At 35.4% G+C, this 17,923-nt stretch overlaps 2 protein-coding genes across 4 annotated transcripts; one reads left to right on the top strand and one right to left on the bottom strand.

The window, feature by feature from the left end:
- Positions 1–207: 207 nt before the first annotated feature.
- On the top strand, positions 208–11,770 carry LOC101218480 (vacuolar protein sorting-associated protein 35A). Of its 2 annotated transcripts, XM_004146104.3 has the most exons (21): positions 208–514; positions 665–761; positions 882–1,005; positions 2,706–2,891; positions 3,997–4,084; positions 4,280–4,336; positions 4,440–4,529; positions 4,614–4,736; positions 6,135–6,269; positions 6,754–6,870; positions 7,358–7,597; positions 7,672–7,737; positions 7,945–8,034; positions 8,667–8,756; positions 9,111–9,200; positions 9,483–9,551; positions 9,632–9,712; positions 9,811–9,918; positions 10,357–10,460; positions 10,853–10,966; positions 11,056–11,770. In XM_004146104.3, exons 1-21 carry the CDS (start codon positions 422–424, stop codon positions 11,264–11,266), a joined length of 2,373 nt encoding a protein of 790 aa, XP_004146152.1. In that variant the 5' UTR covers positions 208–421; the 3' UTR covers positions 11,267–11,770. The 2 variants fall into 2 exon arrangements, with proteins under 2 accessions (XP_004146152.1, XP_031738004.1); XM_031882144.1 differs by lacking the exons at positions 208–514; positions 665–761; positions 882–1,005 and having other exon boundaries at positions 2,824–2,891; positions 4,203–4,336.
- A 1,278-nt stretch (positions 11,771–13,048) lies between these two features.
- LOC101218715 (rac-like GTP-binding protein ARAC1) lies at positions 13,049–17,639 on the bottom strand. 2 transcript variants are annotated; one of them, XM_031883114.1, is made up of 8 exons: positions 17,490–17,639; positions 17,061–17,218; positions 16,489–16,576; positions 16,290–16,399; positions 16,120–16,183; positions 13,990–14,054; positions 13,841–13,906; positions 13,049–13,760 (listed from the first exon to the last, which is right to left on the bottom strand). In XM_031883114.1, the coding sequence occupies exons 2-8, from the start codon at positions 17,157–17,159 to the stop codon at positions 13,659–13,661; spliced, it is 594 nt and encodes a 197-aa protein (XP_031738974.1). In that variant the 5' UTR covers positions 17,160–17,218; positions 17,490–17,639; the 3' UTR covers positions 13,049–13,658. The 2 variants fall into 2 exon arrangements, with proteins under 2 accessions (XP_031738974.1, XP_031738975.1); XM_031883115.1 differs by having other exon boundaries at positions 13,049–13,485; positions 13,618–13,760; positions 17,061–17,539.
- Between the last annotated feature and the right edge of the window lie 284 nt (positions 17,640–17,923).

The raw sequence follows: 17,923 nt of genomic DNA on the forward strand, positions 1-17,923 counted from the left end.
TTTGATCTTTTTGAATAAAGATTTTAACTTATCAAAAAACCCAAACATTCAATAGGATGGTAAAAATGATAATAACATTAAGAGTTAATATTAGTAATTATTTAGAATTTGGATGTTGATGGTGAATTTAATTTTTTTTATAATATATTTTGTAAAGAGATTAAAGTTGATAGGAAGTATTTAAGCTCCAACAAGAATGGCGGTTCGGATCTAAAATTGGGAGGGAATCGGATCCAACAACCAAACGGGTGTGGACTTAGCGGATCGTTAACCTCAAAGCCCCTTTGATTTTTCTCTCGCTGACCCGAACGACATTTGTCAGGTGATCGAGGAAGCCATAGCCAGGTTCAACTTGAAATCGCATCACAACTGATCTCCACGGGAAGGATTTTACACGGAGGAACCAAAAACGGCGACAAGAATGATTTCCGACGGAGTTGAGGACGAGGAGAAGTGGCTTGCTGCTGGGATCGCCGGTCTCCAGCAGAATGCGTTCTACATGCACCGATCTCTGGTATTTCTATTCCACTCTTGCAACTTTAATTGTTTTTCTTATATGCCTACTGTATAGATCAGGGAGGAATTCATGGGAAAGCTTGGAATGGGTTGACTCAGAAATTGGGTTTTCAATTTGAACCCTAATTTCGGTTTGGTGTTGCCTCAGGACTCTAACAATCTCAAAGATGCTTTGAAGTATTCTGCGCAGATGCTTTCTGAGCTGCGGACTTCGAAGCTTTCCCCTCATAAATACTATGATTTATGTGAGCTATTTCTCTCTGTCACTGGGCAGTTCTGTTTTTGTCTTTAGAATGGAAGAAAACAATAGAATCTATGAGTTGTTTCTTAAAATTTCATTTTCTTTTTTGTTTTTACATTTTCAGACATGCGAGCGTTTGACGAGTTGAGGAAGCTAGAAATTTTCTTTATGGAGGAGACGAAGCGGGGTTGCTCAATAATCGACTTGTATGAACTTGTACAGCATGCTGGCAATATATTACCCAGACTGTGAGTAATTTTTGTCCTGAAATTTGATTTACTGTTACTGCAAGCTGGGCTTTGATATTTCTACAAAGAGGTGCGAGTTTCTTTAGAATCATGGATGCCATTAAATTTTCATTTTTTTCCAAAAACAATTTTAGCATCTTGAGTGGAATTTTGTGTTTGGTGTACTAAGTTATGGTATGGGGTTTCGTGTTTGAATGCTTACACTGTTAACTCAATGGTCATTGACCCATAACTTTGCTGTTGAATTGAGTTTAGTGGAGCATAGAAAGAATGGAATAAATGGCAGCAATGTGGCAAATATATGTGGATGCTCATTGTTGTAGAATCATAATTTTTCAAGTGCCTGTAACACTACGTGGCAAACTAGGTTGTATGCTATTTTTTGGGCAAGAGAAACAACAAAATCTAAAGAAGGCATTAGAGTTCTTATTGTGATTTGTAGGTCTTATTTCTCTTGATTGGACTCTTTCTTGTAGTTTGACTCCCATTTATGGGTTTTTCCTTTTTGTATTCCCATGTATTCTTTGATTTTTTCTCAATGGAAGTTAAGTGTTCTCTTTATAAAAAGGTAGTGTAAGATCTCAAAAGTCACAATATATCCTGTATTTTTCATTGAGAACCATACTGTTTTTAGTAATTTAAATGCCCCATAAAAAAGTTGTGAGAGAATTCTGAACAATAATCCTGCTTTACCCAAAATCATTGACTTGAGAGATCTTTTGGAGGTCAGCCAGCAATATCTATAGTATAACAGAAAGCCAGGGCCATGTCTCGACACATGAAGTAGCATTGCTTTGGCCGATTCACAATGAATGAACAAATAGTCAGTATCATCGTTCAAGGTACAATTCAAATAAATCCAGGAGAGGGAGACTATAAAGGGTGGGCTCTTATTCATGCGACTATGGCTCTATTTCCATAGGAAATTGGTTAACCTTTTATCCTGCCGTATCACATTTTTTTTCCGAAAGTAATCTCTCTGATGTCGTGGTTGATGCATTTATAGGTAGATATTTGCTGATTTGTGTAGTCAAGAGTCCCTAAACACTGTCCTCAGTTTGATAAATGTTCTTACACTCTTGCTTGGAAACAAAATTGACCAATTCTATGGTCTCCGTCAAAAGGGCTTCTTCTGTGGTCAATCCCAAGTTTAGTGTCTTTTCTCAGCTCTTCAGCAATCACTTTCTAAGTTTCTGCTTATAACCATGATGGCATAATTGAAGAAGTGTATGACACAGAGGCCTGGAACTAAGCCAATTATCTTCTTAGAATTGGATATCTGCTCATTTTGAAGTCAGAAAGATGCATGCACCGCACCATTGGATATGGAATTTTAATGAAATGCTCCATTCAGTTATAGAAAAAGCAGAATTTAATCTCCAAGGATTTCAAACACCAAATGTGTCGATGATATTTACTACTCATGAACCAATATAATTAACTGTATCTATGTTTAGTGATCAATGGTATTCATTACACAGAAGCATGTTTTTGTTCATGGTTTGACTACCTTGCCTCTCTCTATTGGCGGGTTTAAAGTTCTCAGGTGGTTGGATTGAAAGATCTCTATGTTGGGTTATATTTGTATTTGTCCATTAGTCTTTGGAAGTGTGTTATTTTGTCTATTAAGCATTGCTACTCCTACTAATGTATATGTTCTGTTCTATATGAACTTTTTCTTGATTTATGGAACTTTCCAGGTATCTTCTTTGTACTGTGGGATCAGTGTATATCAAATCCAAGGAGGCTCCTGCAAAAGATATTCTTAAAGATCTGGTGGAGATGTGCCGTGGTATTCAGCATCCCTTACGTGGGCTATTCTTGAGGAGTTATCTTTCTCAAGTCAGTAGGGATAAGCTACCTGATATTGGGTCAGAGTATGAAGGGTAAGAAATTCAAACATTCATTGGCTTAAGATGATTAATAAGCTACATGTGTGTCTTAATTCAAAACACAATGTATGCATGCTTAGCAATAAAAAATGAACAATAATGGTCAATTTGGTGGGCTGTGTGCTATTTTGTGAGGCCTATGAGGCGGGAAAACAGTGCAATCTTTCATGGGGAGGGAGGACTTCTGTGACGATGTTTGGTATTTTGTTAGATTCTCTATTTCTCTCCTGACCCTGGTGTCTAGGCTTTTTTATAATTACTCGTTAGGTCTTATTTTATTTGATTATGCCCCTTCTAGTTGACTCCCCATTTGCTGGCGTTTTCTCTTTACTGTAAGCCTGTGCATTCTTTCATTTTTGCTTGATGATAGTCAGGTATTTCTTTAGAAAACAGGTATACACTATGTAATCGAATATTGGTGATTCCGGTGAGGGTTCTTCATCTCATAACTTAATGACGACTTTTTTGTGGCAAATATAAATTCTTCAGATTTAAGGGGGTGAAGTATTCCAAAAGAAGTAGTGAGTATAATAGAGTATGCGGATACTTTAAGTCTCTAGATATTGAAGTCTGAAGAGACTAGTTATTTCTTTCTAATGATTTATCGTTGTGATCTTTATTGATATTCACAAAGCATGCAAGTCACCAATGCCTATGCATTTCATATTTTTCACTATTAAAATTTTGTTCTATATTTCTCATTTTGTCCATCATGTTGTTTAAAAGTAAATATGTAAACAGGAGTCGGGACACTTTAGTTGCAAGTGCCAAATAACTGCTTGGGATATGACATGTACTTATTATGCATAGAAAGGGTTTAGTTGTGTCCAACAGGACTATGTTCAGCTAACATGTGACATCTGTCTATCTTGCTTTACAAGTGATGGTATGCATCCAACACGTATTGGAGTTTTTGATATGTTATACATCATTTATCATCACCCAGGCTATTGTGGATGCGTACACACGCACATGTAAATCATGGTCTTTGTACTTCACTATGCATCAATAGCATATAAACTCGTGTTTTTATTTTTGTCACAAAATTGTGATTTATTATAGATGGCCTTAATATGTGGATGTTTCTTTTCTCCCACAGAGATGCAGACACTGTCATCGATGCAGTTGAATTTGTACTCCAAAATTTCACAGAAATGAACAAACTTTGGGTACGAATGCAGCATCAGGTGGGTTCAGTCATCAATATTGTCACCTACTCTCATGTTTGAACATGCATGGTACGAGGATGATTGCATGTCATGAGGGTACAAATAGTTCATGAATGCATGATTTATGGTCATGCAGGTTATAATGCTTGTGAATCATTCATACTCTTTGCTGACCCTGTGTTGAGGCTTGCTGTCGGGCTTTCTGGTCTGCAGGGGCCTGCCCGGGACAAGGAGAAACGGGAGAAGGAAAGGAGCGAGCTACGTGATCTTGTAACATCAGAATTCTGAGACTGGTTACTTTCAGTAAAATGGCATTGTGTACATTCTGCATGGACGCTCATACAAGTTTTGCCCTGCCTCTTCTTGTTATTAGGTTGGAAAGAATCTGCATATACTCAGTCAGGTGGAGGGTGTTGACCTTGATATGTACAAGGATATTGTACTTCCTAGAGTTCTGGAGCAGGTATGAAATCAGTTTCCTTTTACTAGTTTGCTGAGTCGCCTAACCTGTCACTTCCACTCAAATGGTCATACCTATGCTTTGCAGGTTGTTAATTGTAAGGATGAAATTGCTCAATTTTATTTGATGGAATGCATTATTCAAGTATTTCCTGACGAATATCACTTACAAACCCTGGATGTTTTGTTGGGTGCCTGCCCCCAGCTTCAGGTGGGGAACAATACCATCATTTGCATTACTGCTTAAAAATCCATTTTCTTATGTGATACAAAGGATGTTAAACAAGTTTTTTCCAGTATTGAATGATGAGTTTCATTTTCAAAACTTTTTATTGTGCTGAAGTAGTTTGGTGGGCATTTAACGTGAGACTGGATGTCTTTTCGATTAGGTGCCAGGGAAGGCTTGTTTTCATGTCTATGTCCACAGTTGTTTTTTGTCTTGTTCCTCAACAACGTTGAAAATTTTACTCTTTACTCTCATCGTTGAGATAAAGACAATTTATCTTAAACCTTCTGTGTTGGGTGTCAGTTGGGGCTATCCATCAACGTCGTATCATCATGAATGCTATATGCAAAAGGGGTTGGATATGTTTATGGGACATGCTTTTGATTCTTAGGTTCTCGTGAAACTTGTACCATCACACATTGATGGAGGAGGTGCTTGTGAGTTTGCCTTTCCAGGAGAAGAGAATTTTGTAGCATGCTAGTTTCTTTGCTATTTCTTTTTTTTGAAAGTTTGGCTTGAGAAAAACAGGGATTTGTAGCATGCCTTTCCAGGGATTTTAGAGAAGTGGAGAGGTTGTGTGATGAGATTTAGTGCCTCCTGTGGTCGTCAGTCACTGGGCCTTTGTAATTACAATCTTTGTTTGATTTTCTGGATTGGAGATCCGTATTTTATCTATTTTGAGTCCCCTTTTTGTTGGACTTGTTTTTCTGTTTGCCTTTATATATTCTTTCATTTTTTTTTCATTGTTGGTTCCAAAGAAAGAAAAAAAAATGGTTTCTCTCTGATGCATGCATGGAGACTTTTCTGTGCAATGCATCTAATTTGTTGGATGTTTTGAGCCTCTTGGGAGGCATCACCATCCATCAACCAGTAGGTAGTTGTGCTACTAATAGTACATTGAGCTTGTGTTTCTGCACTTTTATTAGTAGGGGCCTACTACACATTTTTAAATATTGGTTAGAGCTAAGATTTTGATGGGCGTGTGCTTACTCAATTAGAGTGAAGAGCAGCAACAAATTCAGCATTTTGATTTTTCAAATTCTTGATATTATTCTTATAATTAGAGGTGAGCATGATAGACCGAAAAACCGAGCTGACCAAACAAACCAAAGTTGGTCGGTTTGGGAAAGTTCCAATTTGAGAATTCCCACAATATTTCAAAGAGGCAAACTGGCCAACTGAATGACTGACATTTACTCAATGACGGTCGAGGTTGGTTAATTTACTAAACTAATTATGGTTGGTTCAGTGTTGGTTCAGTCAAAAAATTGACTCCGATTGACCGATAATCACCCCTACTTATAATATAAAAAGTAGTTCATTTCACTTTACATTTTCATTTTTGTAAGTTATTTACGTCCCTTTCACGGTTGTATTTCTCAGCCATCTGTTGATATCAAGACGGTGTTGTCTCAATTAATGGAAAGGCTTTCAAACTATGCTGCTTCAAGTGCAGAAGTTCTACCAGAATTCTTACAAGTAGAAGCTTTTTCAAAACTGAGCAAAGCCATTGGAAAGGTAATTCTTGTCTTTTAGCCTTAGAGATTCGTAGTTAGAAATTTAATTGATGAAATAAATAAATCCTTTAGTTGGTTATGAAACTGATATCTTTAGTTTGGTTCATTATCATTAAAGAATTGTTGTTTTTTTTCCTCATAAGGATGTGATCCTTCCTTTTAGAAACCAAAGAAATCTATTTTGAGGAATATACATATTTTTTTTCTTATACATAAAAAAAGGTATCACACCATAACATTGACATCTTCCAGGTTGGCAATTTAGTTGAGAGTTACTATATTTGATTTCCTCATTTCTTCTTTCTTCTTCCCCCTTTCAAATAATTTTTAATTATCAACATCACAATTTTACTTGGAGATCTGTTTTTTGGTGGTTGTAAACAGAATCTTAAGTTTGTTTCTGAAAAAATAGTCTCTAGTTCCTATTTTTTTTTAAGATAATTTTAATTAGTTAATTTGATATATGTGCAAAATTCACTTTGCAGGTGATAGAAGCACAGGTCGATATGCCTACAGTTGGAGTTGTAACTTTATACTCGGCACTTCTTACATTTACACTTCATGTTCATCCAGATCGGCTTGATTATGCAGATCTTGTTTTGGTAATATTTGATTTTCAAGTGCACTGATGTAAAGGCCGCTAAATTTCATGTTTCCCATGTTTCACATTACTACTTGCTGAACTACCATCCGTAAAAGATTATCAAATTTGCTACCCACTTCAAACTGAAATGTACAAATATTTTTTAATCGTTTAAACGTAGTTAAGATGATGGATTATGAAATATCCAAATAATTATAGGCTAAGAAATTAGGGATCTGTTTAGAAGTTGGGTTGAAATAATTGTTCGCTACAAGTTGCTTTCAAGTAAGTTACTAGAATTACAGACTTCTAAGTTTACAAATACACAGTTACACAGCATCTATAAGCCGTTTGATCGCACCTTTCCAGAATGGTTGTTAGAATTAGAAACTGTGCTGTAAAGCAAACAATCAAACCTTGTATTTTCTGACAATCAAATCTCCTAGCTGGACTTTCTCGCAGGATTAACTTTTATAAAAAGAAGTTGGTTATCATCTCTTTTTCAGGGAGCATGTGTGAAGAAACTCTCTGGTAGAGGAAAAATTGAAGACAGCAAAGCAACAAAGCAGATTGTTGCCCTTCTGAGTGCTCCATTGGAAAAATATAATGACATTGTCACTACATTGAAATTGTCAAACTATTCTCATGTCATGGAGTACCTTGATGGTGAAACGATCAAAGTCATGGCAACAGTTATTGTACAAAGCATAACAAAGAATAAAACTCAAATATCTACTGCCGACAATGTAAGTGTTCCCTTTTGTTGTTTGGTCTTTATTATTAATTATGCTTTTCAGTTATATGGATTACTTTTATGTAGGTTGAGGCATTATTTGAATTGATAAGAGGGCTTATCAAGGATTTAGATGGGTCTCTTCCTGATGAGGTTCTCTCTCTTTGCTTTAATGGAAAACCTTCTTTCTCATAATGGTTTACTCCTTTATATTGATAATCTGTAATTTTAATCCTTTTTACTGATTTAACTTATCATAATTTCTTTTTCTTATATTTTAGCTGATATTGGTACTTGCTTCTGTTACATGATGAGGTTGTTTTATCTTTCCTTTGTCCTCCCCCCACTTCAATTCTTTAGGTTGATGAAGATGATTTCAAGGAGGAGCAAAGTTCTGTTGCTCGTCTTATTCAGATGTTGTATAATGACGACCCCGACGAAATGTTCAAGGTACTTGGGTGCTATAGATTATATATGCACGTTTTATTTCATGCATATGTGAATGCCTCTTCAATCTTTATTTCTGGAAGACATCAATAGAGCTTGACAAAATGTAATGAACAGCTTTTGTTGAACATGGGATCAGCGTTCTATAATTTTATTTTAATGATATAAATTGTATACTTTATTTTTATTGTCAAATCATACGGGTAGCGTATGCATGGACCTTATATGCTACCTTGCTTCCTACAGAAAGATTTCCTTTATTACACTAATCTCTTGGCAGTGTCAGCTATCCTAATCTTCGTCAACTAATTGATGCAACTAATTAATTTATTTGTTCTGTGATCATGTTACTAACATTTCAATTTTGGTAATCTTTTATTGACATTTTATTTATCTGTTTACATTCTTTCATATTTCGTAATGAAAGGTAGTATGTCTAAAACTATAGACCCTAGATGAAGGATGTGATAAACCTTTTGGTTTTTATTGCACCATTGGGCCCTTGGTTACCATTCCTCTGGATGATTAGTCACGTTTTCTTGTAGTGTAGATGGCAGATAGATGGGAAAGTTCATCTAGCTGTTCTTGATAGGCCTGTGTTTTTTCTGATGACATGTACTCTTAATGAATTGCAGATAATAAGCACCGTCAAGAAGCATATCCTGACAGGAGGAATAAAGCGTCTGCCATTTACTGTTCCTGCCCTTGTTTTTTCATCTCTCAAGGTTTGCCTCTCTTGGCTCAGCTCAACTCTTTTGTGGATTCTGATTGATATAACTTATAATCATAAATTTATTGTTCTAACAATATGATCAGTTACTGTGAGTATAAAAACTTTCATAGTAGTTGGTGTCATAAACTTGAACTTTTGAAGTTTGTTAGTATTTAAGTTCTCATCCCTCACAATCACTGGTTGTGAAGGTTGAGAAGAAAATTGCTGAGTGAATCATAGAAGAGTTATTTCTTTTCTATAGGTTAAGAAGGAATGATTATGACAGTGAGGATTGCTATGATTTTGTTAGGGCCTAGGGCATCATGTTATGGAACTGTAGTAACTGTGAATTGCTGATTAATTGCAGTTGGTTAGGCAATTGCAAGGCCAAGAAGAAAATCCTTTTGGAGATGAGACACCAACTACCCCAAAGAAAATTTTTCAGCTATTAACTCAGGTACTCCCTAAGTGGAGTGGAGGGTTTTCTTCCTTGTGTAAACTTGGTATCCACCTTTTAATATTGTTTTAACTGCATTGTATAATCGGTTGCATTTGCAACTGTGGCTGGAATGTGAAATCGTGATTGACTTGGAGGTTCTTTTCTCCAAATATGTTTGTTCCTCTAGCTTGCTTTTCTGTGGCCTTATATGTTTACTTTGATTATGCATTTTTCAAAGAACTTGTATAATCTTGTTCATATTGAATTGAATGTTTGTAACATTTCAATGTTTCGTCTCAGACCATTGAGATCCTTTCCAGCGTTCCAGCCCCAGAATTGGCGTTTCGGCTGTACCTACAATGTGCTGAGGTTTGCCAAGAAATTTGGTTCATGATAGTTTGATATATTGATATAGCTGAATTTTTTACCGTGCATTTGTTGTTGATCAGGCTGCCAATGATTGTGATTTAGAACCTGTTGCTTATGAATTTTTTACCCAAGCATATATTCTTTATGAAGAAGAAATTTCAGTAAGTTAGATCCTTGTGCTCGCGTTAATTGTTTTTTATATCACAAGGCTCGTCTCTTTATTTCCTCCCATGCTTATGCTGTAACTTTGCTTTTACAGGATTCAAAAGCTCAAGTGACTGCATTACATTTAATAATAGGCACTCTTCAGAAGATGCACGTTTTTGGTGTTGAAAACAGGGATACTTTAACCCACAAGGCCACTGGGGTACTTTCTTTAAAGTCCTGAAACTACGTTGTTTATATTTTGCATGTGCTTGAATGTTGAATATTACATCCAAATCTATTTGTACTTTTAACTTGTAGTTTGGCTACTCTTAGACACTGAATATTTATCAATTTGAGGACACATCAGAGATTCAGATATTTGTTGGGATGCCGAGGTTTAGAGAATAAATGAAAAGAAAAGAAGATAGAATGTCTGGGAAATGCTTTTTGTGCTTCTGGTTGCTACCTCTTTAAGTCTCTACAACGCGAACCTTTCAAATGAAAATGCTCCTGATCTTTACATATACTCAAATCTTAAATTGTTATTCTACGTTTTTTCATGTTAATGTTATTTCTGTATGGAAGATGGCATGTGAACCATTTCATAAATATGAGTATTTTGTGGCCAAGACCCTGACAAAGTTACCTTACAATGCAGTACTCTGCGAAGCTTTTAAAAAAACCTGATCAATGTCGAGCTGTTTATGCTTGCTCGCATCTCTTCTGGCTTGACGATCATGATAATATGAAGGATGGTGAGAGGTGGGTTACAAACTTTACACTCAGGTTTTATGCATGTTTGTTGGATGTGATTTTTATAGCTAGGCAGTTCTTATAGCTGAAGTATTGGTTGCACTTTTTATCTTTCTAATCTTACACAGATGGTGGCTGTTACCGGAAGGTGTAGACTTTATAAATACACTGTATTTTCCAAGTGTAGACATGAAATATTTAGTTTCTCTTGATCATTTTCTTATAGTTTTGAATGCTTGAAATTTCTCTTCTATTTTCATGCTTGTTGGAATAAGTTACTGTAGCTTATGGAACATCTGATGTTCTCTAAGCTGCCTGCTCCGTTTAAGCAGAAATAGGAGAGTGTTTGTTAGTGAAATCTTGTCTTCCATTTATTCACTTTTTGCCTGATTATGAACCAGGGTGATGCTTTGCCTAAAGCGTGCATTAAGAATAGCAAATGCTGCTCAGCAAATGTCAAATGCTACAAGGGGTAGCACTGGGCCAGTCTCTCTTTTCATTGAGATACTGAACAAGTAATCCTTATATTCTGTGATTGCCTTTTCTCATTTGAATATGGTTTCCTCCTTGTAGGTTCTTCATTTTTTGTTTTGTTTGCTTGTAGATACTTGTATTTTTTTGAGAAGGGCAACCCGCAGATCACCGTAGCTACCATCCAGGGCCTAATTGAATTGATCACAACCGAAATGCAAAGTGATACCACTACTCCAGATTCATCGGCAGATGCTTTCTTTGCCAGCACACTCCGGTACATCGAGTTCCAAAAGCAGAAAGGTGGTGCAGTGGGTGAGAAATATGAACCCATTAAAGTGTAGCTGAATTGGGATGCTTAGTTGATTATCGCCATGATTGACAATATTTTACGGCCAGTTTTTGTTGGCTCACCTTATAGGCTGAGGGTTGGTTAATCTAGTCTGGTTATATTTATCCGAAGGAGAGCCGGTTTGCTGAATATACCGCTCCTTTGGTTTCGGTTTCCAGTTAGCTTCTTGCTTCTTTGCTATACAAAATGTCCCAAGATTCTAATTTAAAGAGTTCCAAGCTTCCTTCCCCGTTCAGTAGAATGTGAGACAATAGTTGAGAAAAATGACTTTCATCGTTTCTCTATTATGTAAAATCTGATTCTCTAGTATAAGTCTTCATTGCTTTTCTGCTCTGAAATCTCAGAGACTGATACAAATTACTGGCCGTTTTTCGAGTTGTTCTTTTGGCATGCTCGTCTGACTTTTTGAGGCATTTGTGCATATTTTGGAACTAAACTTCAGTATTGAATTCCAAAGATATATATATAATAAATTCCAGATTCTCGTGTCTTTGCATTTTGGAAATCTTACATTCAAGAGATTATGATGTGTTTTGTTTGAAACCATCTTGACTATCTATTTCTCTGGATCATTTTTTCATGTTGATGGTGTATTCATGGGCCTTCAAATACCATGTTCTTCATCCTTTCGATATCTTGTATTAATTATTGAAAGAAAGAAATATCTCCAATCTTCGAAGATATGCTTCCCGGTAACCTCAACCTTCAAAAGTAATATAAAAATAACATCTACTTACATCTCATTTTGGTCTTGTAAAAGTAGAAAAGTAAGATGAATAAAAGTATTTATGAAATATAGTAAAATAGTAGACTCTATCTAACACAAATCTATCAAAGACAAATGATAGTCTATCACATATAGATTGTGATACTTTACTATTCTATAAATACTTTTATCAATTGTCATTCAAAATTGTTTCTTTTATATATACAAGTAAAATTCAATAAATGGAAATGAAGATAAACGTGTGAGCAAAATATTTCAAGAGATCGTACTCATTTCTTTTTCTTGTAATATTTAGATATAGTAATACTAACATTTAAAATATAATTAGTGTTAATAAATTTTGTATAACCATAAAATTGCCCTTTGACAATCTATAAGTTTGCTTTTATGAGCATATGGGTTTGGTTTCAAATTCAAATGTTGATTGTCCACTTGAGTTGCAAAAATAGCAGCAAACAATGTTTTGAAAGAGTTAGTTTAATTTGTTTGTTTTTTTTTTAATCTTAGAGTTTCTTAACATGTATGATAATTGTGTTCATTTTTTTAAACTTGAAGTTCATGGACAGAAGTTTGCCATTTCCTTACATTCATTGCGTAGCCATCTTTGCAACATTAGAACAAGTTTAAGAGTACTTAGTGAATATGAAATGATATTCAAAACCACTCACAAATATGGTTTAGATCGTTCTTTCTATTTTATGTTGTCTAAATATCAAATTAACTTTAGTGATTATTGATTTTAAATAAGACAATGAATTTAACAATTTAAAAATAATTTCCAAACATACAATTATGAAAAGATAACTCGAATCTTTTTTTTTCTTTTCTGTTTAATGAAGTGTTATATAAGCAGTTTAAAAAAAAGAAAAACAAGTAACCATATGAACAAAACTAAACAAGAGTTATCCACAAAAAGCAACTTAGAAAAAGAAAATCACAAAACTTGAGAAGCAGTTGACAAAATGTAATTATAATAAATGAGAACAATTGTTGAAGCATCTATGAGAGATCTAAAGGAGGAGGAAGTAAAAGAAAGTAAATCACATAGAACTTAAAAACTCAAGCTAACTCAAAGCTTGGGAGCTTCATTTGAAGTAGAAATAACTCCAAAGAACTATTTATGGCTCTATACTACAAAACAAAACCACTAAGTGTCAAAGTCAGAATGCAAATTTATAAATAAAAGAATCCATCAATGTTTCTCTTTGAAGCACACACTTGCACTTGCACTTGCACTTGCATTACAAATCCCCTTCCCCTTCTTCCCTCCATACATACACTTTTCAAAGCACATCATACAAACTCCAACTGCCCTTTTCCAAACACATTGCCTTCTTTCTTTCCTAACTGTTGTCGCATTCCCGTATCCAAATCTCTATTAGTACATAATTAAAACCAAAGGCTAATAAAGGTCAGGAACATCTCGTCTTTTAATTCGATACCACGTCGTTTCCAGGAAAGCAGTAACAAACTACCCGTTGATGCTTCACAGAGATTGCGAGTATTGCGGGACAGAAAAATAAATCAGACTTTTAGGCTACTACAGAATCAAAAGGAAAGATAGAAAAAGAAAAAAAAAAAGTAAAAAGAAAAAGAAAAGATGAGAGAATACAGACAGACAAAGGGTGGTGTCATGTTTTCACAACTAGAATTTTGCTCATAATATCGAGCATGCTTTCTGAGCTTTGCTCTTCTTTTTCTTCTGCTTTGGAGGTTGAAGTACAACCCTAATTGCTGCATCAAAAACTCCCTTCACATTCTGTGGTTACATCATGTTCAAAAGCAAATTAATAATCCACAAACTAAAATTCCAAGTCACTAACAAACAAATATGAATACCTGCTGAGTTTTTGAGCTGCACTCGATGTATGCTGGAGCTCCAATCAGCTTTCTAAGCTCCTCTCCCTTGACATTCACATGAGAACCAAATTATATACACACAGGAAGAATAACTTGAAAATAAAAGACCAATTAAGACAATCATTTACCTGAGCTGTTGAAATAGGAACTGCGCCAGGATGATCAATAAAGAACTGCTTATCATCTCGAAGATCTAGCTCATGAAAAATAAACATCAGTGATAAGTAATCCAGGGAAGTCATTGATGGCAATATCAGCACATTGAATACAAATATGAAGACCACATAAATGCATCCCATCACAGAATTGGAGAAGCAAAATCAATACAATTAATTTGTATAAATCTATCTTAATCAGCTGTATTATGTTAACTAAACTCTGAAGTAGGATATCACAATTTAATTAAGCACGAAACACAATTCCATCATCAATATCAATTGCATTCACCTTCTAGCCTACATGTTTTAATGAAACTCGTTCTCTCTTCTCTAAGCCAATAAATGAAATCTCATTAGTAACGACACGACAGTTTAGCTTCAACCATGCAACATGATGATAATGGCAGAGGATAAGTCCTAATATGATTTGGATTCCAAACATTTTGCATTCTTGACAACATAGCCTACTCCAGGACTAGCATCTAGACAGCAAAGCAACATTCTCATTTATAATTCAACTTACATACTTGTTTTTTTTTAAAATGTCCTTGAATGTCCAAGCCAGTTTGTTCACGCCACAACATTTTAAAATATTAGAAATTGGTGCTTTTAAGTCTTAATAATATGATGTACCCTTTCTAGGGTTTTAATTTTTTAAAAAAATATTTATTCTACTTCAGACTTTCACTGCTCTGGCTAATCAGAAGGGTCCTCTTCCTCCCAATTTGTACTCTCCTTTTACATATGAACAACAATACTACTTCCTTCAAGAAAACAATAATAGTAATAAAAAAGGTTTAAAATACACCATCCTTGTAACTTGACACTAGAAATTACGAAGAGAGTATCTTGCACCCCATTTGTACTCTCCCTTTAGTGTGAACAACAATACTACTGCTCTTGGAAAGAAAAATATAAAAAAGGTTCGAAATTACACTATCCTTGTAACTTGACACTAAAAATTACGAAGAGAAGAGAGGTTGAAGGATCCTAACTATATCTCGACAGAGAAAGTATACCAACAAACTGTTCTACGAGCTAGCATCAGCTATCTTTATCTGTTCTGATCACATTGACAGATGTTACACTAACTAACAAGCCTTGAAAGCTTGCTCAAAATACACATGAAGATACCAGATGACCAACACCAACACAAGTAAATTAAAAGCACAAGAGAGGGGCAGACTCTCTAAATGTGCAATATATAATAACGATGAGGAAAAAGAAAAAAAGTACTGGGTAGCCATCCCAAAGAAAATGAACAAACGCACATGAAGGCTAGATTCTTAAAATGAACAAACGCTCCCACCACAGATAAACTAAGAAGGCCCCAAGGATATGGATTGTACTGTATTTCGTTTTGCAGTTTTGCAGAGTACTTGGCTCAGATTGTTCCACATGAGCGTTACAGCCAACCCAGAGGATTGAGGATTGAGGAGGCATTGGTGCAGCTCCTTCTTTGTTGTTGAAGGAGGACTTTAAGCGCAATTGAACTCTTGATCACACTACAGTTTGTTGGAGAGTAACAAAGATATTTTCTTGGGATACGGTGGTGGATGGGTCTGAGGTTTAAAGTTATACACACTTGAATTATTCATTCTAGAGCCTATATTACTGAAATTTTTAAACACCTTTTCTTTTCATTGCCAAAATTTTTGAGTGTTGACTAGTAGCCACAGTTCTTGCATGCAGGCCTTTCACCTTCGGGGGTGGGTTTGATTTTGGAGTTTCAGCTCTTCTAACTGCTCAATTCAGCAGAACTTAGTTTACAGTTGCACTTGCCTATAATTTTCCAACTCTCATGAAATGCATTTATCTGTAGTAGTAATCCAAGATGGGCAGTCAAGATTAAGTGACAACACACATTACTTATCAAGTTATCAACCCAGGCATTCAATAGTCAGATGATACTTAACAGATTTAGAATGAAAGCATATTCTTCAAACGAGACATGTTATTATCTTTATAAGATATCAAACCGAGAAATGATGCCGCGGCCTAGACATTATGTAGAAACTACATCGACAAATAACAAGCCAAAGCCTAAGAAGAAGCAAATAACGAACCGATTAAAAGAACATAAGGAAAAAAAATCTTTACCAAGCTTAGTTCCAACCAGAACAATAGGCACTCCTGGAGCATAATGCTTCAACTCTGGAATCCACTGGAAATTATGCCAAAAAGATCGAAATAAAGCATTAGTAACTATATATTGGGAACTAAAAAAATTATTCTCTCATAGAGAAACGTATTACCATCGGATATTTTACCTTTTTAGAAACATTTTCATAGCTGGCCTTGCTAATGAGAGAGAATGCCAATATAAAAACATCTGCCCCACGATAACTCAAAGGCCTTAGCCGGTTATAATCCTCCTGTCCTGTTACGTACAATAACAAATTCAACCCCAAGAAAGAAAGAAGAAACACAACACTAGAAAAACAAAAGGAGAATAGATTAGCAAAATACCGGCTGTATCCCACAACCCTAGGTTAACAGTGCTCCCATTCACAACTACATTTGCACTGAAATTATCAAAAACCGTAGGCACATAATCCTACATCCCACCACATTTCAGAAGGAAACAACAAAATGTAAGTTTCTTACAATTACAACAAGAAATATCTAAGAAAACATTGTTTAAAAAAGGAAAGATTCTAAAGGAAAGTAAATAAACAAAAGGCAACATGCAAAAGAAGATCATATCAAAAATTTCATATTTAATAAAGAAAACATGTAAATATTAAAATATTAAAATATCCATCCATCCGCTCATTCAATTTCTGCAACATAATCATAAACCACGATTCAAAAATCAACTCTTTACATTAAAAAAAAAAAAAAAAAGACAAGAAATTGATGCCAAATGTCAGAAGCGAAAGCAAAAATAAAAAAATCCCAGATCCCATATGCAAAATCCATTGGATAAATGAAACCCAATAGTTTTAACAAGGAAACATACAAGTGAATCCTATCATATGAATGGAAAAAAAAGGGGCAAAATGGGTAATAATGAGAAATAAAAAGAAAGAGAGACTGACAGTGGGGAAGGTGTTGCTGGTATAGGAGATAAGGAGACAAGTTTTGCCAACAGCTCCATCTCCAACGGTGACGCACTTGATGAACCTTGAAGCGCTCATTGTGAGAAAGGGGTGGGGTGGGGGTGGAGGTGGAGGTGGGGGGGCCTCAGATCGTGAACCTGAGGACAAAAAGAAAGAAACCCAGTAACTTAGACGCCGTGATGAATGTGGAGGAGGTTCGGAGGTCCGGCAGGTGGGTGGAAAAAAACAGAAGAGAGAAAAAGGGGGGAGGAAGGGAAATGAAGAAAACCCTAAAAAGGGAGAGAAAAAAAGAAAAATGAAATGAAGGATATGGAGAAAGAAAGAAAGAAGGGGAAAGAGAGAAAGAAAGGAAGAATTGAGAAAGCAATCAATGGAGGTTGAAGAGAGAGAAAGAGAAGAGAGAGAAACCTTTGAAGCCGGGAAATAATGCCGATGAAGCGTTCGTTGAGCAAACCAATCTGCGCCAACAAACCTTCGTTGGTTCACTTCTTTTTCCCTTAAACTTTTTTTCCTTTTCTTTTCTTCTTCATTAAAAATACAAAAACTATTTTTTTATTTTCTTTATCTTTATTTTTGAAAAAATAAAAAAAGAATAAAGAAGATTGAATTACAACTTTCACAAATGTTCTTTAGCCTTAGTTTCATGCAACTTTAAACCAGAGTAAAACTAGAAGAATTACTTAACCCTAAATACATACTCAAGAACAACGAGAAGCGGGTCTAGTAGAGCTTTCGAAAAATAGGAAGAAAAGGCAATTGAAAGACTAGCTCAGGTTGTGACCAATTTGGTGCACTTTGACTTTGGAAGCCGAGGTCGAAGACAATAATTCGCCACGAGTGGC

This window comes from Cucumis sativus, chromosome 3 (genome assembly GCF_000004075.3).
Source record: "Cucumis sativus cultivar 9930 chromosome 3, Cucumber_9930_V3, whole genome shotgun sequence".
Classification (NCBI taxonomy): domain Eukaryota; kingdom Viridiplantae; phylum Streptophyta; class Magnoliopsida; order Cucurbitales; family Cucurbitaceae; genus Cucumis; species Cucumis sativus.

What these genes read in the sequence shown, in the direction of transcription:
- LOC101218480 (XM_004146104.3), top strand. Translation starts at nt 422, where the DNA reads ATGATTTCCGACGGAGTTGAGGACGAGGAGAAGTGGCTTGCTGCTGGG. An exon ending in TCTACATGCACCGATCTCTG is followed by an intron (nt 515 to 664) that starts GTATTTCTATTC and finishes GTGTTGCCTCAG; the next exon opens with GACTCTAACAATCTCAAAGA. An exon ending in GGCAATATATTACCCAGACT is followed by an intron (nt 1,006 to 2,705) that starts GTGAGTAATTTT and finishes GGAACTTTCCAG; the next exon opens with GTATCTTCTTTGTACTGTGG.
- LOC101218715 (XM_031883114.1), bottom strand. Translation starts at nt 17,159, where the DNA reads ATGAGCGCTTCAAGGTTCATCAAGTGCGTCACCGTTGGAGATGGAGCT. An exon ending in CCAGCAACACCTTCCCCACT is followed by an intron (nt 16,577 to 17,060) that starts GTCAGTCTCTCT and finishes GGTGGGATGTAG; the next exon opens with GATTATGTGCCTACGGTTTT. An exon ending in TTCCTATTTCAACAGCTCAG is followed by an intron (nt 13,907 to 13,989) that starts GTAAATGATTGT and finishes GTGAATGTCAAG; the next exon opens with GGAGAGGAGCTTAGAAAGCT.